Here is a 26,098-nt window from a genome sequence, read left to right on the forward strand (position 1 = left end):
CTACATGCATTTATATAGAGCCTTTAACTAGTAAAACATCCCAAGGAGCTTCACTGGAGCGATTATAAAACAAAATTTGTCATCGAGCCAAATAAGGAGACATTAGGACAGGTGGTTGGTCAAAGAGGTCAGTTTTAAGGAGTGAGTGTCTTAAAGGAGGAGAGAGAGAGAGAGAGAGAGAGAGAGAGAGAGAGAGAGAGAGAGAGAGAGAGAGAGAGAGAGAGAGGTTTAGGGAGGGAATTCCAGAGCTTGGGGCCCAGGCAGCTGAAGGCACGGCCACCAATGGTGGAGCGATCAAAATCGGGGATGCACAAGAGGCCAGAATTAGAGGAGCGCAGAGATCTCGGAGGGCTGGAGGAGTATAGTAATCTGGGATGTAATGTTTAAGTTATCCACCAGATGGAGACAAATATTAAGGGATCACATTTACCAGTATTAAGGTAATGTCCTGTTACTCCAGTTATTAAGGTAATGTGGCATTGTGGGTATGACTCGGAGGTGAATCCTCCATCTTGTGATTGCACAGTAAGAATTGTGTATCTTGCTGGCAGCCTGTAAGAGCTATGTTCTCTGCTACATCATATAACTAAACAGTTGAGTTTTGGTTCCTGAAGTCTCACTTATCTCAGTTCTTGACCTTACCACTTGGATATCACAAGGAGGTTACAGAGATAGGGAGGGGCGAGGCCATGGAGGGAGTTCAGTAGCATAACCACTGCACTACCGTACACCAGTATTCAGCAGTTGAGCTTCATGCAGCCTCCATACATCTAAATTCACTCAAAAAAAAAGTTTCCACTGATGCATTTAAACATACATCTCACTCAGCAGGTAAGCAAACTGACCATTGTGAATGGCTCTGTCCCAAAGAGTTGGTTCCAGCCACCGAGAACATCTACTGGCAGTAGGACTCCTTACCTTAATCGTTTCATAAGTGTCAGTAATGACGGCAATAAAGAGGCTGAGCACCATGTAAATGAAGAGACTGATGAAGGTGGACAGGTAGATCCTGCTGAACAGCCAGACCACGTAGCTTTTATCCTGCATTGCTGCAAAGGTTGCAAACATGTCATCACCGTTGATCAGGGAGAAGAGGCACTCCGAGACCACATTCAAAGATCGAAACTGGTGAGAGAGAGAGAAAGACCAGACGCACAGTTATTCTCGGTTTGTCGAGGCAGGATTGTTATGACCAAAGTTCCCTCTAATTCTTTTTGGCCCGTGCGAACCATTCAAAATTCCGCGCTTGCGCAGTTTGCCCATTTACAAGCCGGCTCACCGGCTGCTCGGGACCTGCAGAGCGCCACGAGGTCACGTAGCTTTAAGGGAAGGTTGGTTATTACCTTAAGAAAATCCCAACAATTCTGTCAGCCACAATTCCAGGGCATATAAGCGAGAGATTTGCTCCTGGTCATGGAAAGTGTAGATGAGCATTGAGACCTTGGTGTCCAGATACACAAATCCTTAAAGGTGGCAGGGCAAGTTGACGAGGTGGTTCAAATGGGTTACTTGGGTTTATGAATAGAGAGGCATAGAATATAAAATCCCCTTTTAAAATCCAAAGCCTTTCCACCATCTACAAGGCACAAGTCAGGAGTGTGATGGAATACTCTCCACTTGCCTGGATGAGTGCAGCTCCAACAACACTCAAGAAGCTCGACACCATCCAGGACAAAGCAGCCCACTTGTTTGGCACCCCATCCACCACCTTAAACGTTCACTCCCTCCACCACCGGCGCACCATGGCTGCAGTGTGTACCATCTACAAGGTGCACTGCAGCAACTCGCCAAGGCTTCTTCGGCAGCACCTCCCAAACCCGCGACCTCTTCCACCTAGAAGGACAAGGAGGATGAGGGCAGCAGACGCACGGGAACACCACCACCTCCAAGCCACACACCATCCTGACTTGGAAGCATATCGGCCGTTCCTTCATCGTCGCTGGGTCAAAATTCTGGAACTCCCTCCCTAACAGCACTGTGGGAGTACCTTCACCACACGGACTGCAGCGGTTCAAGGCGGCTCACCACCACCTTCTCAAGGGCAATTAGGGATGGGCAATAAATGCTGACCTCGCCAGCGACGCCCACATCCCGTGAACGAAAAAAATAAAATAAAAGCAGAGATCACGCTAGAACTTTATAATTCACTGGTTAGGCCTCAGCTGGAGTATTGTGGACAACTCTAGGCCACACGCTTCAGGACCGATGTAAAGGCCTTAGAAAGGGTACAGAGGAGGTTTGCCAGGATGTTCCCAGGGATGAGGCTGGAAAAGTTAGGACTGTTCTCCTTGGAACAGAGAAGGTTAGGAGGTGACCTAATCGAGGTTTTGATGGAGCTAAACTATTCCCTCTGGCGAGTGGGTCAATAACCGGAGGTCAGAGAATTTAAATCATTGGCACAAGGTCTAGAGGAGGAGAAATGTTTTCATAGAAACATAGAAGATAGGAGCAGGAGTAGGCCATTCGGCCCCTCAAGCCTGCTCCGCCATTCAATGCTATCATGGCTGATCATCCAAATTCAGTACCCGGTCCCTGCCTTCTCCCCATACCCCTTGACCCCTTTAGCCTTGAGAAATATATCACTCACGAGAGTTGTCGGGATCTGGAACGCTGGACCGGAAAAGGTGGTGGAAGCCGATTTCACAAATAAATTATTTTATAAAAGGGAGTTGGTCGGGTTCTTTGTGAATGAGGAACTTAGTTACGGACAAAAAGCAGGGGACGCGGGACTGAGCACCATTGCTCTTTCAAAGAGCCACAGCCGAGCTAGACCGGTTGAGTTTCCCCAAAGGTGCTCCTTTCTGCCCACCTTTTGATGGTAGGGTCCAAGCACAATCCACCCACAGAAGCAGTAGCCCAGGTAAATCATAGACGCACAGCAGCAAAATCGAATGACGTTGGGAAAGGCTGCTCGAAGTGTTAAAATAAGAACCTGCGAGAAAAAGAAAAAAAAAGTCAAAACTACAAAATAAAACCAGGCAGGAGATCTTCAAAAGAAAGCCAAAACGCCAGAGAACGTCGCCAATTCTTACGTTGTACTTTTCGAAAAAGCCCAAGTATCGGATGACTCCGACCCAAACCAGCAAGGTGGACGTTCCCAATAATATGCTGCAAACGTCGTAAGATGCTAAACTCTGCAAGAAAGGAAAACCAAAGTTTGATCTTGTGCAACTGTAGTTAGGGGCAGCTGTGGTGCAGCTGGACATTAAGCAACTCAAAGGTCAACCGCAAGGGAATGCCCGGGAGACTGGAGTTGAACAAATGGCACAATTTGGATGGGTCTGCAGAACAGAGGCGTTCGGCAAGAATTGCAATCTCATTCAGAGAAGCTACAGGATAGCTGGTGTGGGAACTGGCATTGAAGAAAAGCAGCACAACGGGCAATAGGGAGTGCTATTCTGAGCTGGGGACGGGGTTAAGGGGAGATTTAATAAAAGGCGTTCAAAATGGTAAAGGGTTTTGGTAGAGTAAATAAGGAGAAACTGTTTGCACGGACAGGTGGGGGAGGGGGGGGATAACCAGAGGACACAGATTTAAGATAATTTGGCAAAACGGTTTCAAATGGCTGAAGGGTCGATAACCAGAGGGCACAGATTTAAGGGGTTGGCAAAAGAACCAGAGGCGACATGAGGAAAAACTTTATTACGCAGCGAGTGGTTAGGATTTGGAACGCACTGCCTGATAGGGTGGTGGATACAGATTCAATAGAAGCTTCAAAAGGGAATTGGATAAATAGTTAAAGGAGATAAAATTGCAGGGATGTAGGGAAAGAGCGGGGGAGTGGGACTGACTGGATTGCTCTGTGAAAGAGCCAGCACAGACTCGATGGGCCAAATGGCCTCCTTCTGGGCTGTACTGTTCTATGAATGTTGGTGATGGGGGGGGGGGGGGGGGGGGGGGAAAAAAGTTTTTTATTTTTTTTATTTTTTTATAAACGCAGCGAGTTGTGATCTGGAACGCGCTGCCTGAAAGGGTGGTGGAAGCAGATTCAATAGTAACTTTCCAAAGGGCATTGGATAAATACTTGAAAAGGAAAAAAATTACAGGGCTGTGGGGAAAGAGCAGGGGGGAGTGGGACTGATTGGAGAGCTCTTTCAAAGAGCCGGCACAGACTCGATGGGCTGAATGGCCTCCTGTGCTGTGCTAGTATATGATTCTATGATCTGAGCTGTAACTCCCTCAGGAGCAGGTTTCAACAGACTGAAGTTTGTGAAAAGTGAATTTAGGCCAGATTTCAGGAGGATTTTCTCCAGGCACGATGTGGCCAACTGCTGGACAGGGGTTGCCAGGGTGAATGGCCTCCTTCTGTGCTGTGCTCTAGACGTGTTGCTCCACTTCAACAAACCGGCTGGTCAGCAGCTCTCGGTGGATTACACTTCAAATGTCGATCTCTGCTGACCAGAGGACTTTCTACAGATGGCAGCTCCGCCGCTCAATTTGGTTCCTCTCAAGGGGAGAGCAATGGGCATTTGCTGCAAGGCTTCTGCAAATACTTTAAGACACTATTCATTATATGTAGCATCAGATTAAGCCCCAGTAACGGTACAGGTCAAGAACACAATGGGGCAAAAATTGGGTGGCGGCCCTATTGGGGCGCTAATTTTAGCGCCCGAAAAAGTTAGCGCCCCTCCGCCGGGAATTCAGTAGTAGCGCCCCAAGTAGGAGGTGGGGAGCTACTGCAAGCACTCCACCTCCTTCTTGAGGCGTTACAACTAAAGATCGTGGCGCTACGTGCAACAGCGCCAGGCGCGTCGGCACGTAGCACCACGTCATTGCAGGCCACCCTCCCCTGATTAAAGAGAGGAGGGGCCTAGCGCAGTGCACACCGGGGCCCTGCTGGACCACCGGGGAGCAAGGTGCCGGGAATGCATCCCGACATTCAAGAGGAGCGCCGGGCTGAGCGATCAAGGCCGGCACCCCGAAGAAAAAAAAAGGGGAAGGGGGCAGGAGCTGGCAGTCGGCCAAAATAAAATGGCCGCCCGACACCTGCCCTTTAAACTAGCGCCGCCGCCGCGTAGACGCCCTCCTGACCCTGTCGCACATATCGTCCGGCGATAGATCAGGGGCGCAAGGGAAGTTTGCGGCTGGGGTGCGAGCGAGGCACTGCACACGGCAATGACGTCATCGGCGACGGCGCAGTGTCACAGGGCGCCACCAACCGCCTGCTGAATTTCAGGGGAGACGCCAGCGGCGCCACGCCCGCGTGCTAGGGGATTTGTGCCCAGTTAGTGTCCCCGGGGGGGCGCGCTAACGAGAGTAGCAAATCAACCCAATTCCCCCCCAACCCAAGAAATAGGAGCAGGAGTCGGCCATTCGGCCCCTCGAGCCTGCTGTCATTTAATAAGATCATGGCTGATCTTCGACCTCAACTCCACTTTCTCGCCCGATCCCCCATCTCTCTCAAGTATCCAAAAAACTATCGATCTCAGCCTTGAATATACAGGAAACTCTTTGGTATCCGGCACCGACGGGACCGGGATGGTGCTGGTTGATTAAAAATTCCGGATGACGGAGAGGGTTATCTACCGAGGCTATTTTTAACAAACAAAAATTTTAAAAAAATCAAGAAATGTGCAGTATACAGTAATTGGGTACTCACCTACAGAATGTTGTGTTAAATGGATGGTGGAAGATGGTGGCAGCGTGGGAGAGTCAGACTCCTGTTATTGAGGTGTTCGGACTTCCGACAGCGCCAAGAAGCAGAGTAGTGGCAGTTTGGAGAACTACCCCCACTGACTAACTCGGCCACCACGGGAGACTCGGACTCGGACTCTACAACATTGCCGGTTATTGAGGTGTTGTTTTCGGAGTATGAGTTTTGCCGGTTAATAGAGAATTCCAGATATTTAGGTGCCGTTTAAAACGAGAGTTTCCTGTACTCAACGATTGACCATCCACAGCCCTCTGGGGTAGAGAATTCCAAAGATTCATCACCCTAGGAGTGAAGGAATTTCTCCTCAGCTCAGTCCTAAATGGCCGACCCCTTATCCAGAGACTGTGACCCCCTGGTTCTAGACTCCCCAACCTGGGGATTGTCCCACATTCACTCACCACGCAGACTAAAGTGTCTGGTTCTGTTCCCTTACCTTGACTTCGATTTCCATTTTTAGGATAGATCCAGTGATCGTCAGCAAGTCGCTAATGATGATCAAGATATACCAGCCGTTCACAAACTCCAAGCGGTCGGACCAGGCCACACTTTTATTGTAGTGGTGTGAGAAAAAGCACACAAATTCCTAGAGAGAGTGGAAGCAGCAGCAATGACTGAAAAAGTTAGCTTTATCCGCAGAATTAAACAAAATAAAACCATCGCCTGTATTGAACACAATACATACATGTTGCAGCTTTGCTCCATTTACAACAGATCGGGTGCAGAGAATCAACGAGATCAAACAGATCGCAACAATAAGGCCGTCAAAGATCATCATGTAGTGAGTGTTCCTTTGTACTGGGAGAAAAAGAAAAGCAAATTTAAAAAAAATTTACCAAAGCAAATATTGTGTCAATTCAAAGTGAGTCACAGTTTGCAATTGACCTTTTCAGTTGTTGAGGGAAAGCAGTTCTCGTGCACCATCTAGTGGACACCTTGTCATTTTACAATCGGCACATTTACCATTCACAAGATGTTTACGTTACGAGGAAGGCCATTCGGACCACTGTAGCTCAACTATCCAGAAAGACCCTAAAGGCCCCCCCAGTTGTGATATTTAATGCTTTCTTAAAGGGCTCTATTGAGTTTCAATGGGTGCCACTGACAGAGAGACTGACAGCTCCACTTAAACTGGTCGTGGTCCATGTAGGAACCAATAATATAGGTAGAACTAGGAATGAGGTTCTGTTTAGTGAGTGTGAGGAGTTGGGGTTCCAAATTAAAAAGCAGAATCTCAAAAAAGGTAATAATCTCTGGATTGTTACCTGAGCCACGTGCCAATTAGCATAGGGACAAACAGATTAGAAGGTTAAATGTGTGGCTCAAAGAGTGGTGTGGGAGGCAGGGGTTTTGCTTCATGGGGCACTGGCACCAGTACTGGGGAAAGAGGGAGCTGTTCCGTTGGGACGGGCTTCACTTAAACCGGGCTGGAACCAGTGTCCTGGGGAAATCAATCACTAGGGCAGTAGACAAGGCTTTAAACTAATGAAGGGGGGATTGGGGGGGGGGGGGGGAGGATTCAGGAAAGAGTAAATTTAAAAGCAGCGAGAGAAATGTCAAGGCTCTAGAGCAGAGTAGAGTTTTGGGTAAAAATAAGCAGAGTGGGTCAGGAAGGGACAGAGAGAGTAACAAAGGTAATAGGGCATCAGTGACTAAGGTGACATCAGGGAAAAATAGAAATAAGTCAAAGCTAAAGGCACTATATCTGAATGCACGAAGCATTCGCAACAAAATAAATGAATTAATAGCGCAGATAGAAATGAACAGGTTTGAGCTAATAGCCATTAAGGAGACATGGCTGCAATGTGGCCAAGGTCCCGCATAGGAGACTGGTCAAGAAGGTAAGAGCCCATGGGATCCAGGGGGCCTTGGCGCGTTGGATCCTAAACTGGCTGAGTGGCAGGAGGCAGAGGGTGATGGTCGAAGGTTGCTTTTGTGACTGGAAGCCAGTGTCCAGTGGGGTACCTCAGGGATCGGTGCTGGGTCCCTTGCTGTTTGTGATCTACATTAATGATTTGGATGAGAATGTAAAGGGTATGATCAGTAAGTTCGCGGATGACACGAAAATTGGTGGGGTGGTAAATTGCGAGGAGGAAAGCCTCAGGCTACAGGACAATATTAACGGGTTGGTCAGATGGGCGGAAAAGTGGCAAATGGAATTTAACCCGGAAAAGTGCGAGGTGATGCATTTTGGACGGACAAATAAGGCAAGGGAATACACAATGAGTGGTAGGACCCTAGGAAGTACAGAGGGTCAGAGGGACCTTGGTGTACATGTACATAATTCCCTGAAGGCAGCGGAACAGGTAGATAAGGTGGTTAAAAAGGCTTATGGGATACTTGCCTTCATTAGCAGAGGCATAGAATATAAGAGCAGGGAGGTTATGATGGAGCTGTACAAAACGCTGGCGAGGCCACAGCTGGAGTACTGTGTGCAGTTCTGGTCACCTCACTATAGGAAGGATGTGATTGCTTTGGAGAGGGTGCAGAGAAGATTCACCAGGATGTTACCTGGGATGGAGCGCCTCAGCTATGAAGAGAGACTGGACAGGCTGGGGTTGTTTTCCTTGGAGCAAAGAAGGCTGAGGGGGGACCTGATTGAGGTGTACAAAATGATGAGGGGCATAGATAGGGTAGATAAAGAGGAACTTTTCCCCTTAGTAGGGGGGTCAATAACAAGGGGGCACAGATTCAGGGTAAGGGGCAGGAGATTTAGGGGGGATTTGAGGAGGAACTTTTTCACCCAGAGGGTGGTTGGAAGCTGGAACTCACTGCCTGAAAGGGTGGTAGAGGCAGGAACCCTCACAACATTCAAGAAGCATTTGGATGAGCACTTGAAATGCCATTGCATACAAGGCTATGGACCAAATGCTGGAAAATGGGATTAGACTGGACAGGGAGGGATGGGCGGCGCAGACACGATGGGCCGAAGGGCCTCTTTCTGTGCTGTAAAACTCTATGACTCTATGACTAAATATTCCAGGATACTTAACTTCTAGAAGAGATAGGCAAAGTGGAAAAGGAGGAGGGGTAGCCCTGATAATAAAGGATGGGATAAAGACAGGAGAGAGGAAGGATCTTAGCTCCGAAAATCAAGTAGAAGAATCAGTTTGGGTGGAGCTTAGAAACAGCAAGTGGCAGAAAACATTGGTGGGAGTTGTTTATAGGCCCCCAAACAGTAGTTGTAATGTAGGGCAGAGTATAAATCAGGAAATTAGAGGCGCATGTAACAAGGGCATAAAAATAAAACAAAAAAGGTGGCTCAACCGTGGCTAACAAGGGAAATTAGGGATAGCATAAGATCCAAGGAGAGGACATAGAAATTGGCTAGAAAAAGCAATAATCCTGAGGATTGGGAGCAGTTTAGGAGTCAACAAAGGAGGACAAAGGGACTAATTAAGAAAGGGAAAATAGAATGAGAGTAAGCTATCAGGGAACATAAAAACTGACTGTAAAAGCTTTTATAGAATGTGAAGAGAAAAAGATTGGTGAAGTCAAGCGTAGGTCCCTTACAGTCAGAATCAGGGGAAATTATAATGGGAAACAAGGAAATGGCAGACCAACTAAATACATATTTTGGTTCTGTCTTCACAAAGGAGGACACAAATAACCTCCCAGAGATGCCAGGGAACATAGGGTCTGATGGAAGGGAGGAACTGAAAGAAATCAGCATTTGTACGGAAATGGTGTTAGGAAAATTGATGGGACTGAAGGCCGATAAATCCCCAGGGCCTGATGGTCGACATCCCAGGGTACTTAAGGAAGTGGCCCTAGAGATAGTAGATGCATTGCTGGTCATCTTCCAGAACTCGATAGACTCTGGAACGGTACCCATGGATTGGAGGGTAGCTAATGTTACCCCACTATTCAAAAAAGGTGGTAGAGAAAAAGCGGGGAATTATAGACCGGTAAGCCTGACATCGGTAGTGGGGAAAATGCTAGAGTCTATTATAAAATATGTAATAGCAGAGCACTTGGAAAGCAGTGACAGGATCGGACAAAGTCAACATGGATTTACAAAAGGTAAATCATGCTTGACTAATCTACTGGAATTTTTTGAGGATGTAACTGGTAAAATAGATAAGGGAGAATCAGTGGATGTGGTGTATTTGGACTTTCAGAAGGCTTTCGATAAGGTCCCACATAAGAGATTAGCGTGCAAAATTAAGGCACATGGGATTGGGGGCAAGGTATTGACTTGGATAGAGAACTGGTTGACAGACAGAAAGCAAAGAGTTGGAATAAACGGGTCGTTTTCCGAGTGGCAGGCAGTGACTAGTGGGGTACCGCAAGGATCGGTCCTAGGACCCCAGCTGTTCACAATATATATTAATGATCTGGACGAGGGAATTGGATGTAATATCTCCAAATTTGCAGATGACACAAAGCTGGGTGGGAGGGTAAGCTGTGAGGAGGATGTCGTGAAACTCCAGTACGATTTGGACAGGTTGGGTGATTGGGCAGAAACATGGCAAATGCACTATAAATGTGAGGTTATCCACTTTGGTGGCAAAAACATGAAGGCAGATTATTATTTGAATGGCAATAGATTGGGAGAAGGGGAAGTGCAAAGAGACCTGGGTGTTATTGTGCACCAGTCGCTGAAGGTAAGCATGCAGGTGCAGCAGGCAGTTAAGAAGGCAAATGGTATGTTGGCCTTTGTAGCAAGAGGGTTCGAGTACAGGAACAAGGATGTCTTGCTACAGTTGTACAGGGCCTTGGTGAGACCGCACCTTGAGTATTGTGTGCAGTTTTGGTCGCCTTACCTGAGGAAGGACGTTCTTGCCATGGAGGGAGTGCAGCGAAGATTCACCAGGCTGATATCTGGGATGGCAGGAATGACGTATGAGGAGAGGTTGTGTCGATTGGGCTTATACTCGCTGGAGTTTAGAAGATTGAGAGGGGATCTCATCAAAACCTATAAAATTCTGTCAGGTCTGGACAGACTAGATGCAGGAAGGTTGTTTCGGATGGCCGGGGAGTCCAGAACCAGGCGTCATAGTCTAAGGATAAGGGGTAAGCCATTTAGGACTGAAATGAGGAGGAATTTCTTCACCCAGAGTGGTGAACCTGTGGAATTCTCTGCCACAGAGGGCGGTGGAGGCCAGTTCATTAAATATATTCAAGAAAGAGTTGGATATATTTCTTGAGGCTAAAGGGATCAAGGGATATGGGGAGAAGGCAGGGACAGGGTACTGTATTGAATGATCAGCCATGATCTCATTGAATGGCGGAGCGGGCTCGAGGGGCCGAATGGCCTACTCCTGCTCCTATCTTCTATGTTTCTATGTTAGTAGTTATGGGGGACTTTAATCTACATATAGACTGGGCAAACCAAATTTGCAGTAATAGTGTGGAGGACGAGTTCTTGGAATGTATGCAAGATAGTTTTCTAGATCAGTATGTTGAGGAACCAACTAGGGAACAGGCTATTTTAGATCTAGTATTGTGCAATGAGAAAGGGTTAATTAATAACCTTGTAGTAAAGGGGCCTTTAGGGAAGAGTGACCATAATATGATAGAATTTTATATTGAGTTTGAAAGTGATTTAGTTAAATCCGAAACTAGGGTCTTTTTGGCAACATTATAAGCCTCATCCTTTGATCTAATAGAATGACAGGACAGGAGGAGGCCATTCTGCCCATCGTGTGCCTGTGCCGGCTCTTTGAAAGAGCGCTCCAATTAGTCCCACTCCCTTTGCTCTTTCCCCATAGCCATGCAAATATTTCCCCTTTCAACTATTGTTTAAAAACCCAACTGCAGGAAATCTTGTGCTATCCAGCACCGACGGGACTGAGCTGCTGCCGTTCCCTCAAAACTGCCGTACGTCCAGAGCTAATGTTGAAACATACGGAGATTTTCATCTCCGTATGAATCAACAAACCCTGTTGCTTAGCAACAGCCTCTAACCAGTCGGCAAGCATCTCTGTAGCGTCTCTAGCTGAAGCTGTTGCTTAGCTACAGATGTTGCAGAGCTTGACTGTTCAAAAAAAGCAAAGAAACAAAAAGAATAAAAAACGGCTCCTGATTTTTGCCGGTGGCTCGAGCTTGCCGGACGGTTCGCCTCCGGATAACACAAAGTTTCCTGTGGTTCCACTAATGGTGCTTCAGGGAAGGAAACTTGCCATCCTTACCCGGTCTGGCCTATTACGTCACTCCAGTCCTGCACCAATGTGGTTGACTCGCAACTGCCCTCTGAAGTGGCCCAGCAAGCCACTCTGTTGTATCAAACCACGACAAAGAATATCCCTACCCAACAGCATTGTGAGAACACCTTGACCGCACGGGCTGCAGCGGTTCAACAACAACTTGTATTTATATAGCGCCTTTAACATAGTAAAACTTCCCAAGGTGCTTCACAGGAGTATTTGAAGACAAAAAAATTGACACCGATCCACATAAGGATAAATTAGGGCAGGTGACCAAAAGCTTGGTCAAAGAGGTAGGTTTTAAGGAGCATCTTAAAAGGAGGAAAGAGAGGTAAGTGAGGCAGACAGGTTTAGGCAGGGAATTCCAGAGCTTAGGGCCTAGGCTACAGAAGGCACGGCCACCAGAGGTTGAGCGATTATAATCAGGGATGGTCAAGAGGGCAGAATTAGAGGAGCGCAGATATCTCCGGGAGGTTGTGGGGCTGAAGGAGATTACAGAGATAGGGAGGGGAGGGGCCATGGAGGGATTTGAAAACAAGGATGAGAATTTTGAAATCGAGGCGCTGCTTAACCGGCAGCCAATGTAGGTCAGCGAGCACAGGGGCAGGTTCAAGCAGAAGGCAGCACACCCACCTTCTCGGGGCGACTAGGGAAGGGCAATAAATGCCAGCCTCGCCAGCAACGTCCTCATGCAGAGAACGAATTATAAAAAATCATATATGCACGTACTCCTCGTATAGCAACAGTGAGGGAACAGATGATAGGCAGTGGCCTCATGAAGAGAAACCGAGAACAACTTGTTGTTCCAACATATAGGACTTGTAAAAAAATGCTCCAAATGTCCCTGCAGGCATGAAAAAAAACTGAAATATACTTACTGCCCCCAGTTACATGCCAGCCTTTACATTCCCTAATGGAAACATCATTGTCCAAATGAATTTGAATTCTCCCACTGTGTGCTTTATTGTCAAAGGTAATCTAAAAAACAAAAATACCATAACTGTATAAAGAACCAATGACTCTTTAAGGTAGATTATCAGTCCCCGTACAAGGTAACCTTGCCATTGCGCAAGTCATGAAACATAGAAGATAGGAGCAGGAGTAGGCCATTTGGCCCCTTGAGCCTGCTCCGCCATTCAATGTGATCATGGCTGATCATCCAAACTCAGTTCCCTGTCCCTGCCTTCTCCCCATATCCCTTGATCCCTTTAACCTTAAGAAATGTATCTAACTCCTAACTTAATGAAAACTGCTCCCACAATACAATTATCTCCCCGTGCAGCTCATTACTTCTGTACCCATCTCCCAATCCTACACAAGCCATTTGCCTCGCAGCAAAACAGGAACTCTTCTGATGAAGATTTTGCGCTGTCGGAATCGTATGTACACAAAGGTTACACGGGGTCCTCTGCTCCGTCTGCCTGAAATCGTTGGCCGAAACAAAAAGTTTACCCAAAGCAATGGGCATTTCTGCTCATTCACACGGCAAAGCAATAGAACCAAATCGGTCGTCAAGAACCAATCGTGCAGTTAATGTAACTAGACCTTTATAAATCACTGGTTAGACCCCAGCTGGAGTATTACATCCAATTCTGGGCACCACACTTTAGGAAGGATGTCAAGGCCTTGGAGAGGGTGCAGAGGAGATTTACCAGAATGGTACCGGGGATGAGGGACTTCAGTTACATGGAGAGACTGGAGAAGCTGGGGTTGTTCTCCTCTAGAGCAGAGAAGGTTAAGAGGAGATTTAATAGAGACGTTCAAAATCATGAGGGGTTTTGATAGAGAGAAACTGATTCCACTGGCAGAAGGTCAGTAATCAGAGGACACAGTTTTAAAGGTCATTGGAAAAAGAACCAGAGGTGAGATGAGGAGAGGTTTTTTTTTTTTTTTTTTTTAAACGCACACTTGTGGTGATCTGGAGTGCGCTGCCTGAAAGGGCAGTGGAAGCAGATTCAATAACAACTTTCCCCAAGAGATTTGGGTAAATACTTGAACTGAAAAAACCTACAGGGCTGTGGAGAAAGAGGGTGGTGGAACTAATTGGATAATGCTTTCAAAGAGCCGAGTGACCTCCTCCTGTGCTGTGTGATTCTATGAACTGCAATTACTAACATCAATGTCCAACACTATTTAGCGATTGGCTGGGAGAGTAACCCTGCCAAAGACACTCACGGGCACCAATATTTCTGTGAGAACATCCAGCAAACCTTCACATTAATCAAAAGAAATGGAAGGTCACTCCTGTTTAGACAGTTTGGATGTACAGAGACAGGAGTAACTTAACTTTGCACTGAGCAAACACCTAACTCTTGGCTCGAGCCAACAAAAAGAATTCCGTTCAAAGGATATGGGGAATCGGGCGGGAAAGTGGAGTGGAGGTCGAAGTTCAGCCATGATCTTATTGAATGGTGGAGCAGGCTCGAGGGGCCGTATGGTCTGTGATATTATAGCTAATTTCCTTATTAATTATCTCACTGATTTGCTTATTAATAACTACTTTATATAAACACACAACGTAATCATCATTAACTCACAAAGCAAAGTAACCAATCATAACCAGCTTGCAGCAAGGGTAGATGGGAAAATGAGCTAACTTGACTGACTTTAATAAAGCAGCGGAGACAATGGAGCATTCAAACTAAACGACGCGAAGTCACAGACCTTGAAAAGATGGGAGTTATAATAACTCGAGGAAAACAAGGTGCAGCTGGGGTTGGTAACTATGCAACCATAGAAACTAGACTGATAAGGTAGTAAAACAGACAGACAAGGAAGATGTTTAAAAAAATTAATGTTTTATACTTTGTTTCGTTAAAAATAACTTAGTGGGAAAACACACAAGAATGAACCTGGGTAAGGTCAGGTGACACAGGAGACCCGATGGAAATAAAGAGACGGTTTAGGGTAAGTCAGCAATTGGTTCAGGAAGACTCCACAGGTTTGAATGGAAAGAACAGGTATAAAAAAAAGACCCCCCAGGAAGGGTTAATTGTAAAAGATTGGAACTTGACACCTGAAGGCAAGGATAGCGGACTCGGGGGAACGTGGCATAGGGGACAGACAACTCCAACTGCGACTTTTACCCAAGGCATAAGGGGGTAGTATGATGTATGCTTGATTACCGCTGCTTAAGACACCGTAAGGGATGTTGATCCTTGATTATACCTAATAAAAATCAAGAAATAAAGTTTTAATCTCGGCTACTAATTTGGGTCAACGTCGAATCTTTTGGAATAAAAGATCCCAAAAAGGAGGATCTTGGGGGCCTACTCCAGCTCCTAATTCTTATGCGTTAGGCCCATGAGTTAATACAAAACCTGGGAGGTGGAAACTCTATCCAGTTTTGTATTTATTAAACTTCTGGCTTGCCATCGACAATCCCCCCCCCCGCCCCAGGAAGGCAGGTGTAGGGCAAACTACTCACTGTAATATAAAAATCGTAACAATCTGGCAGCTCATGACGACGGATTGTTTGCAGGTTGATTGCTTTCAGTTTAAACTGAACTTGCACCATCACAAGCCTAATTAAAAAGGAGAAAAGGTAGAAAAAGATATATATAAAACACAAGTTTATTTTCTCCCAAGTTTAAAAAAAATGTAGAGACAAAAGTTCATTCCAAACGTCATCGGAAAAGCAGCAAACCTCACCTATGGAAATGCAGCGTCAAATTCAGCTTAGTGTCCGAGGTTCCACTGGGCAAGGGCATCATTGGCTCAATATCAAAGCAATCTGGGAGAGAGAAAATACTGCCAGGCTTTACATTAGTTAAACTGTCGGCATTATCCACAATTTTCATTAAAGTATTGATGTCATTGCTCCCCACTATAGTAAGCAGCTCCCCACTATAGTAAACAATGATATTTTCCCGTGAATTACAGGAAACTCTTTTTTATCCGGCATCGACAGGACCGGCGTGGTGCCGGTTGATCAAAAAGTCCGGATTACAGAGAGGTATACTTACTAAGGTACGAGAGCCCCGTACACGGCCACAGGTGCAGGAGCCCCGGTTACACGGCCACAGGTGCAGGAGCCCCGGTTACACGGCCACAGATCCAGGAGTCCCAGTTACACGGCCACAGGTGCAGGAACCCCGGTTACACGGCCACAGGTGCAGGAACCCCGGTTACACGGCCACAGGTGCAGGAACCCCGGTTACATGGCCACAGGTGCAGGAGTCCCTGTTGCACGGCCACAGGTGCAGGAGCCCCGGTTACATGGCCACTAATACAGTAAATCTTACCTGAACCTACTCCTGAATTTTGCCGGTTAAGAGAGATTTCCAGATATTTAGGTGCCGGTTAAAAAAGAATTTCCCCTGTATATCTTACTTGGTTGATAATGGTGGAGGTAGGAATGTTGGCAAGGACATGGGGGAGAACATTCTCTGCTCGTCTTCAAATAGCGCCACCAGATTTTTAGCCTCCGCTTGAACGGGCAGATGGGACTTCCATTTGAACGTCCCCCTTGGCAGAATGCTATCTCGTACAATGCAGCACCAGTGCAGCACTGCACTGGAGCGTCAGCCCTGGTTGGGAGCTCAGTTTCTATTCTTGGGAGCGGGTCCTGAACGCACCACCTCCTAACCCAGAGAGCGAACAGAGCCAAGCTGACAAATAACATTCACCTACTCAAGATGCTGACAGGATGTTCCCCCCTAGGCTGGAGAGTCTAGAACCAGGGGTCACAGTCTCAGGATAAGGGGTCGGCCATTTAGGACCGAGATGAGGAGAAATTTCTTCACTCAGAGGGTGGTGAACCTGTGGAATTCTCTGCCCCAGAGGGCTGTGGAGGCTGAATCATTGAGTATATTCAAGGCTGAGATCGATAGATTTTTGGACTCCAGGGGAATCAAGGGATATGGGGATCGGGCGGGAAAGTGGAGTTGAGGTCGATGATCAGCCATGATCTTATTGAATGGCAGAGCAGGCGCGAGGGGCTGTATGGCCGACTCCTGCTCCTATTTCTTATGTTTAACAATCTTCAAAAGTAATTAACTAATGTGGAGCTCTATTTCAGAGAGCTGTGATAAAGGTGCTGAATACACACAAGCCTGTAGGGTGGAAATTGGACGTCTTTCAGGCACAACCAGTTATCGGGTCGGGCAACTTTTCAGGCATGGCGAACAGCTGCCTAAAATAGGCATTGGGCCTCATTTATATATAAGCAAGGGCCTAATGCCCGTTGTAGCCTCCCCCACCACCCCCCACCCCGTTCTGGGACATTGGAAAGTGACGAGCAGGGCAGCAGGCAGGTCAGGCTTCTTCAGCGGCTACTGCAGCCTAAGGTTTTACAAAAAACAAGAAATGTTCCCGTGGAGCCAGAGGCAGCAGGAGTGCTCTTGTGACTCTACAGTGCTCACGATCGCCTCTCCCCCCCCTCACCCCTCAAGATGGCAGCCAGAAAAAAAAATGTTGTAGCATGGATCAGTGGAAGGTTCAGTGTATTTAAAATAAAACATACAAAGCTGCCTCACTGATCATTTGTCCCCCTTAGGAGTTCTGGTAATGAAGAGCTCCCCCTTTTTCCAATCGTTCAAAGCAAGATTGGACATTGGTCCTGAATGGTTAGAATCGGGCAATATTTAGCGAGGGGGAATTTTAATAGACATGTTTTATAAGGAATAACAACAGAAAATGCTGGAAATACTCAGCAGGCCAGGCAGCATCCGTGGAGAGAGAAACAGAGTTAACGTTTCAGGTCTGGTGGTTCTTCCTCTTTGAGGAAAAGAACATGAGAATTAGGAGCAGGAGTCGGCCATTCGGCCCCGCGAGCCTGCTCCGCCATTCAATGAGATCATGGCTGATCTTCGACCTCAACTCCACTTTCCCGCCCTAGCCCCATATCCCTTAGATTCCATTAGTGTCCAGAACGACGATGTGATCTCAATTATCAATCCCCCTTATCCAAATGATAGCACTCGTCGCACATACCCACCTGTCTCGATCTTTGGGTCAATGATGAAAGACTCATTCCCAGGGCTGATGCTCCCCCGCTTGTAAAAATACTGACACACGGTCAACGGTGTTAAATCACTCCCTCTCCTCTCATAGGCGTGATTGCCAACAGAAATCCTATGCAGTTGCACATACTAGAAGAGCAAAACAAATTTGTTTGAGAGAGAAATTGTAGTCGTTACACTTCAAGAGGATAAATTCAAGTTAGATTTCAGCATGGCCTTCTCCTGAATTCCCTAAGAGAGGTTTGTTAGAATGTGGAACTCACTACCCCATGGAATTGTTGAGGTGAAGAGCATAAATGCATTTAAGAGGAAGCGAGATAAACACCAGATGGAGAAGGAATAGAATGATATGCTAATGGGATTAGATGAAGAGGGGTGGGAGGGGGCTCGTGTGGAGCAGATACCAGTGGAGCCGAATGGTCCGTTTCTGTGCTGTAGATTCGATGCAATATCTAACTATGCAACACAATATATACATAAAGGATAAACTAACACCGACACTGGTTCACCTTCTGCTTGGATTCAGAAAATAAAGAAAGAAAGTTGTAGGAAAAAGGTAGAACCTATTCATCACTTATAGCATCGTGTAAGAACAGAAATAGTAATCAACGCACCTTCCTTGGAAGCAAAATCGTAATGAATGAAGGTACAATTGTCTTAAAGAGCAGCCTCTCATGTTGGCCACCAAGATGGCCACAGCCCAACTGAAATGGACTTTTACTTCACCTGGTAGACCTTGACCTGCTAACTGATGACATACATTCCACAACCCATATATTCCTAACAAATGGGTCTAGCCTAAAAGCTGCCCCACCCGTTTAAAAACTTAATAGTCCTTACTTTCTTTCAATCCTTCCTCCTCATGTCTCTTACAAGTCCAATCAGCAGCTACCACCTCATACGTTTGATGGCTCCACCCTTAAACTTACCTCATCGTCATCTCCTCCTCTGATCGGCAATGGAATTCCTACTTCCCCTCCACTGATAAAACAGCCTCCAAGAAGCTCGGAATCCTTTTAGTTGTCTCAAATATTTATTTTTGCTTCGAAAGTCTTAATTCCCTATAAAACCCAATTGGATAATCCCACATCTCAGACTCTTGGACGGGAGACAACACAGGCATGATGGGCCGAATAGCCTTCTTCTGTGCTGTATCATTCTGTGATACAAAGATATTCACTTCTGGCATTCAACTTTCCAGTCTCTTATCGATTTTATTGATATTACAATGGTCAGTGCCGCTCAGAATTTTCCTCTCCTGTATCTTCTGAACTTCAAATATGCAACACTGCAGACTCTTCCCCCTCCCCGAATCCTTACCGTGTTGAAGTCGAGACTCAAGTCTTCTGTTCGAATTCATTCCATCCTGGGACCGCAAAAAACGAGCCTCTCGTTACCTTCGGTCTACAATTTCCAGGACTTTTAAAGCCCAATCTTTCTACCTGCTCAATATCTCTCAATTACCTAATCACCACCACCTCGATATTTTTCAACCTTGTGTGTTGTCTTGCATCAGGGGCCATGGAGCAAAAAAAAAATCAAGAAACCTATGGACCAGAATTTTCTGTCGAAGTCACGGTGAAGTTAATGACGTCGCTGTTATTTATGCGCAAATCGCACAGCAACTTCAGGCGAGGGGCAGAGGCGCGGTTAAACGAGAATATCCACAAGTCGAGGAGAGAGTTGCGCCGCTCTGCAGTTAGCCTCGTGAAAACGGTATCTCAGTCTGCCTCACCGGTGACCGTACTGAACGGCGTAACGTTGCTATACCTGGGTGGTAGCTACAGACTAAACTCGCCACAGAAATTTAGGGCCTGTCCATTCCAGTCCAAGTACTCTTTTTAATGGTATATTAAGTGTTAATTACTGCCAGACAACCTCTCTGACACTGAAAATTAACTATTTCAAGTGTGGAGTCTCATTCATTCAGCTTTTAACTGTTGTAGATTTAAACAAAAAGAAAATAAATTTAAATTACTTTTTCTGTCTCTTTTTTCTCTCTCTCTCTTAATCCAGTCTTTCCTTCCCTCTATTATTTCACTTTCTATACCTGATTAAATATTCTAACTGACACTTCCTGGTTCAGACTCTGCGCTGCTCAGTAACGATTTTTCAATCGGATTGGTTAAGGAGAGAGTCGCTTTCCCAGTTCACACATGTCCCAGATGCCCTGTAGAGGGCGCTGTGCTGTTTGGATCTCCCACTAAACAGCAACTTGCCGTACAAGATCTCATGGAATTTCAGCGGGCAAGGGCAAGTCTAACAAACATTCGCCAGCTACAGCAAGTTCCGGCCCTTTAAAATTACTCTTTTATCATCCAAAAATGCCAAGCTGGTGTTTCTGTTGAATTTACAAATATGTAAAATCTCAACAAGGAACACGTTGATCAGCATGTTATGGGATCGCTTTCTTGCCAGGTGGGGAAGGGAGGAAAGAAAAAGGGAGGGGGGAGAAAAGAAGAAAAAAAACAGACAGAGACAGAGGCGAGAGAGAGAGTATGAAGGAAACGTGAATGAAGGGAGTTTTAAGAGACAATTGTACGAGGCTCAATCAACTGCCAGCATGAAGCCTCGCTGGATGGGAGCACAGTGTGGGGGGGGGGGGGGGGGGGGGAACTACTTTTTACAGCTCATGTATACTGTAGTACCGGCAGTGACCACACCTGTATATAGCACTGAGTAGTAATCTGTACAGTTCAGTTCCAGAGTGAGCCACGTTGAGTAAACACCTGTTGTACCGTTCTCCTGCAGTCTGTGTCTTACTACTGACGGACACAACATTGGCGACGAGGCAAATTTGATCCTACCTGCAACTCTGCATCACCTCCCAGGGATTTGTTCCTGGAGACCAGTAGATTGGAGGTCAAGGCCAGAGACACGGGCGTCAACCACGGGCAACCGCCCAGTCATCCAGCAGAGACTCGAGAATTGCGGGGGAGGCTGTTGAGAGCCAACATTGGCTTTCCAGTCGCGGTGGGCCAGCGAAACGGGCTGGCAACAGGTAGTGCGCAGACAACTTCCCGGACATCGGCGGGCTAGAGGCCGACCGAGCGACACAGCAAAGGGCCGAGCAGCGTCGACGGGAGAGAGAGAGAGAGAGAGAGAGAGAGAGAGAGAGAGAGAGGGCAGAGCGCACAGGGCGCAGCCGGTGTTCAGGGGCCGAGCAGCGTCGAGGAGAGGGAGAGAGACGCGCAGAAACCCGCGAGGCGCCGCCATTGCCACGAGGACAGCCGAGAGCGGTGTTGGCAGCAGCGCAGGAGAAGCGCGCGAAACCTACAGGGTGCCGCCATTGCCACGAGGACCGCCGAGAGCGGCGTTGGCAGCAGCACAGGTGAAGCGCGCGAAACCTACAGGGCGCCGCCATTGCCATGAGGACCGCCGAGAGCGGCGTTGGCAGCAGCGGGGGAGGAAGGAAAGCGCGGGAGACGCCATTTTAAACCATACCCAAAATGCCGAAGAGTGGCAGTATCACCGCATTTGACAATGAAGTCGAAGATTGGACTACATATGTCGAACGAATAGAGGTATACTGCAAGGCAAATGAGGTGTCAGATGACAAGAAAGCGCCGGTATTGTTAAATTTAATGCGTGCAAAGACGTATGGTTTATTACGAAATCTAGTAACCCCAGCGAAGCCAGTGGAAGAGAGTTTTGGAGACATAGTGCCGATACTACAAGAACATTTAAATCCCACACCGCTGCCGATAGTAGAAAGATTCAAGTTTCACAAACAGAACCAGCATAAGGATGAAAGCAATGCTGAATATTTAACAGAACTGCGCAAACTATCGAAACACTGCCAATTTGGAACGGGACTGGCAGATAACTTAAGGGACAAGTTTGTGTGTGGGCTTCAAAGTGAAGGAACCCAGAAACGGCTTTTATCTGAAAAGGACCTTACGCTGGACAAGGCTTTCAGTATTGCGGTATCATATGAAGCAGCAGCACGGGGCGCTGCAGAGATACAACAGAGACCGCAAGAATATGGCACAAATGAAATGTCATACAGAACAGAGAAGTGCTATCGCTGCAGCAGAACAACACACGACCACAATGATTGCTGGTTCAAAGACAGTGTGCAGACAGTGTGGAAAAGTAGGACACATAGCACGAGTCTGCAGGTCGGGAAAGAAAACCAGCAATAAGAAATCTCCAAAAGAAAAGTACAAGGTGGTGCATAAGGTGACGGAGAATAGTTCAGACGAACAAAAGAGTGATACCGACTCCGAAAGCAGGGAGCTGAGTTGTCTGAAACTACATAATGTGATCAAAACGGAGGATCACCGAACCATTTGGGTCACTCTCAAGATAGCAGGAGTCCAGGTAAAAATGGAATTGGACACAGGATCAGCCCTAACAGTCATAAACCGACGGGACTACAAGCGGCTATTCTCACACATACCCTTGAGAAACACAAAAATTATTTTGAAGAGGTACACGGGGCAAAAAGTCTACCCCAAAGGAAAAATAAGGGTGACCGTTATATATAACGGTAAGGAAACACCAAAACTAGACCTGTATGTATTGCAAGATGGAGGACCACCATTACTGGGACGTGAATGGATCCGGAAAATACAGCTGGATTGGCATTCCATACAAGCACTGACTGCGGCTGCCAAAAAGGATGACGATGTCACACCTGGGCGACTGTCAAAGATCCTAACCGACGCGCAAGAAGTGTTCCAGCAAGGACTCGGAACACTAAAAGGCATGACAGCGACAATTAAAATTGAAGAAAACGCAAGCCCAAAATTTTTTAAGGCCAGACCGGTACCTTATGCGATCCGCCCAGCTGTCGAAGCAGAGCTGGAGAGTTTTGAACATTCAGGAGTACTGTCCAAGGTAGACTGGAGCGAGTGGGCTACACCCATCGTCCCTGTGATGAAAAAGTCGTTGAGCAACACACCTGGGGAACCAAGGAAGGTTCGCATCTGTGGGGACTTTAAGGTAACAGTGAACCAAGTCCTTCACACCGTGCAATATCCACTTCCGCGGATTGAAGATATTTTGGCCTCGCTATCTGGAGGGAAACGCTTCACTAAGATTGATCTGGCCCAGGCGTATCTGCAAATGGAGGTAGAAGAAGCATCAAAAAAATACCTCACAATCAACACCCATAAAGGTCTCTAACAATACAACCGGCTGGTATTCGGGGTAGCATCAGCTCCGGCTATTTGGCAAAGGGCAATGGAACAAGTCCTGCAAGGGATCCCAGGGACCCAGTGTTATTTGGACGACATCCTGGTAACGGGTGAAAATGACAGTGATCACCTCACCAACCTGGAGCAGGTGCTCACTAGATTGAAGGAATGTGGGCTCCGAGCTAACCACCCCAAATGCGAGTTTTTTAAAAAACAGATCTCGTATTGTGGCCACGTTATCAATAGAGGGGTTACATAAGTCCCCAGAAAAGATTGAGGCAGTAGTCAAGGCTCCAGCAGCGGAAAACGTGTCACAACTGAGGTCGTTCCTCGGGCTGGTAAACTACTACCATTTGCCAATTTGTCTACAATACTACACCCACTGAACACCCTACTGCAAACTGGAGTGCCATGGAAGTGGAGTGACGAATGTAAATGAGCTTTCCAGAAGAGCAAAACACTAATCACATCGAAAGAGGTATTGACCCATTTCAACTCAGCACTGCCAATTCAGTTGGCGTGTGATGCGTCACCCTACGGCATTGGAGCGGTGCTGTCGCACAAATTCTCGAACGGCTCAGAGAGAGGCCAATATCCTTTGCGTCACGATCACTAACCTCAGCCGAGCGTAACTACACCCAGATTGACAGGGAGGCCCTCAGCTTTAGTGTGGGGAGTGAAAAAGTTCAATCACTATCTGCACAGGCAGAAATTCACCTTGCTGACTGACCACCAGCCTCTTGTCTCCATTTTTAATCCGAAGAAGGGCGTTCCGGTGATGACTGCGCAACGACTACAAAGATGGTCACTCTTTCTAGGGGCGCACCACTATGAGATTGAATATAAGGGCACGAAACTACATGGAAATGCTGATGGGCTATCACGCCTGCCACTGCCTACTGCAGAGGAAGCACCAGCAGTGGATCCTGTCGAAATATTTCATTCAACTATAGTTGAATACCTACCGGTAACTAACGCTCGTATAGAAAAGGAGACCCGAAATGACCCGACACTGTCTCGGGTATATGATTTGATGAAGGGATGGCCAGCACATAGCGACTCACTGTTGCCAGCATTCTCGACAAGAGGAGAACAGCTGTCAATCTGCCGGGGGACCTTGATGTGTGGATCCCGAGTGGTAATTCCACCCAAGTTAAGGGATAGAGTGCTCAATGAGCTTCATGAGGGTCATCTGGGAGGGGTAAAAATGAAAAGCCTGGCAAGGCTTTGTGTGTGGTGGCCGGGAATCGGTAAACAAATCGAGGACCTGACTAAGAGCTGCTCAGGATGCCAGCAAGTCCAAAATGCACCACATGCCCCTCTACACCCATGGGAGTGGCCCTGATCTCCATGGCAACGGGTGCATATTGATTTTGCTGGTCCATTCATGGACACAATGTTTTTAATAGCCATGGATGCGCACTCGAAATGGCCTGAGGTCATCAAAATGTCCTCCACCACCACGGAGAAAACTATTGCAGTCCTACGGACCATTTTTGCCAGGAACGGCTTGCCAGAACAGATTTGCTCCGATAACGGACCACAGTTTGTGTCCGAAGAGTTCCGGAGGTTTATGAAGAAGAATGGGGTAAGGCATTACACATCCGCCCCGTATCATCCAGCCACAAATGGATTGGCTGAGAGGTTCGTACAAACCTTTAAGAAGGCAATAAAGGCTATGTACAATGACAACATTCCGCTGCAGCATAAGGTGGACAATTTCCTGTTCGCCTACCGGAATGCAGCACATGCAGTCACCAACCAGGCCCCGGCCATGATGTTCTTTAACCGAAGGTTAAGATCTCGCCTGGATTTGCTCAGACCAAACGTATGAAGAGATGTTGAGTGTAAGCAATTCCAGCACATCCATGAGAAGCCAACAAGGAGCTTCAATGTAGGGCAACCAGTCTTGGCCCGCGACTACCGAACAGAAAAATGGCAGCCAGGAACGATATGCACACGGCAGGGCCCACTAATGTACACAGTGGATGTTGGGGAGAACATCGTGAGACGCCATGCTGACCAGATCCTAGAGTCACAGGAACAAGTCAACCCCATGCCTCGCCCATACGTACCTGGTGAGGAACCCGATGTACAGGTCGCATCTACCCCAGAAACAGTAGCATCGGAAGCTGATGACCCAACCGACGACAGGGTGCCAGAATCGCCTCCGCACCAAAAGCGAGACACTCGGGAAAGGCGCTATCCAGAAAGGATCAGAAAGCCTCCCCAAAGACTGAATATATAAATGGACTATTTTCAGCTAACGTTGTATGTTAAAAGTGTTAATTGTAATTAGTTTGATATTTAATTGTTAAATGAGTGTTATGGTATTGTTAATCTAAAAGGGGAGGAATTGTAATGTATATACCTTTAAGGGGGGAACTACTTTTTACAGCTCATGTATACTGTAGTACCAGCAGTGACCACACCTGTATATAGCACCGAGTAGTAATCTGTACAGTTCAGTTCCAGAGTGAGCCACGTTGAGTAAACACCTGTTGTACCGTTCTCCTGCAGTCTGTGTCTTACTACTGACGGACACAACAGAGGGGGGGGGGGGGGAGGGTATTGTAGCATCAACTCTACACGAGACCATAAGAAATAGGAGCAGGAGTAGGCCATACGGCCCCTCGGGTTTGCTCCGCCATTCAAGATGATCACGTCGGAACTTTTACATCAACTCCACTTTCCCGCCCGATCCCCATATCCCTGGATTCCCTCAGTGCCCAAAAATCTAACGTTCCCAGTCTTGACTATACTCAATGACTGAGCATCTACAGCCTTCTGGGGTAGAGAATTCCGAAGATTCACCACCCTCAGTGGAGAAATTCCTCCTCCTCTCAGGGGCCGACCCCTTTTCCTGAGACTATGCCCCCTAGTTCTAGACATTCCAGCCAGGGGAAACAACCTCTCAGCATCTACCCTGTCAATATCCCTCAGAATCTTATGTTTCAATAAGTTCACCTTTCATTCTTCTAAACTCCAGAGAGTATCGGCCCATTCTACTCAATCTCTCCTCATAGGACAACCCTCTCATCCCAGGAATCAATCTAGTGAACCTTTGTTGCACCGCCTCCAAGGCAAGCATATCCTTCCTCAGATAAGGAGACCAGAACTGTGCACAGTACTCCAGGTGTGGTCTCACCAGGGCCCTGTATAATTGCAGCAAAACTTCCTTACTCTTATACTCCA

At 47.0% G+C, this 26,098-nt stretch overlaps 1 protein-coding gene across 8 annotated transcripts in view; it reads right to left on the bottom strand.

Annotated features, from left to right (window-relative positions):
* LOC147122402 (mucolipin-3-like) overlaps positions 1-26,098 on the bottom strand; it is an 88,500-nt gene that overhangs the window by 14,765 nt on the left and 47,637 nt on the right. For all 8 annotated transcript variants that reach the window (XM_085983538.1, XM_085983537.1, XM_085983540.1 and 5 more), the window contains exons 4-12: positions 17,738-17,891; positions 15,451-15,532; positions 15,227-15,323; positions 12,678-12,777; positions 6,336-6,448; positions 6,087-6,236; positions 3,033-3,134; positions 2,810-2,932; positions 919-1,125 (exon numbers count right to left, since the gene is read on the bottom strand). In XM_085983538.1, coding sequence (XP_085839664.1) covers positions 919-1,125; positions 2,810-2,932; positions 3,033-3,134; positions 6,087-6,236; positions 6,336-6,448; positions 12,678-12,777; positions 15,227-15,323; positions 15,451-15,532; positions 17,738-17,891 — 1,128 coding nt within the window. The remainder of the gene's footprint in view (positions 1-918; positions 1,126-2,809; positions 2,933-3,032; positions 3,135-6,086; positions 6,237-6,335; positions 6,449-12,677; positions 12,778-15,226; positions 15,324-15,450; positions 15,533-17,737; positions 17,892-26,098) is intronic.

This window comes from Somniosus microcephalus, chromosome 3 (assembly GCF_052327205.1).
Source record: "Somniosus microcephalus isolate GS21.2 chromosome 3, FLI_Smic_1.0, whole genome shotgun sequence".
Lineage (NCBI taxonomy): Eukaryota > Metazoa > Chordata > Chondrichthyes > Squaliformes > Somniosidae > Somniosus > Somniosus microcephalus.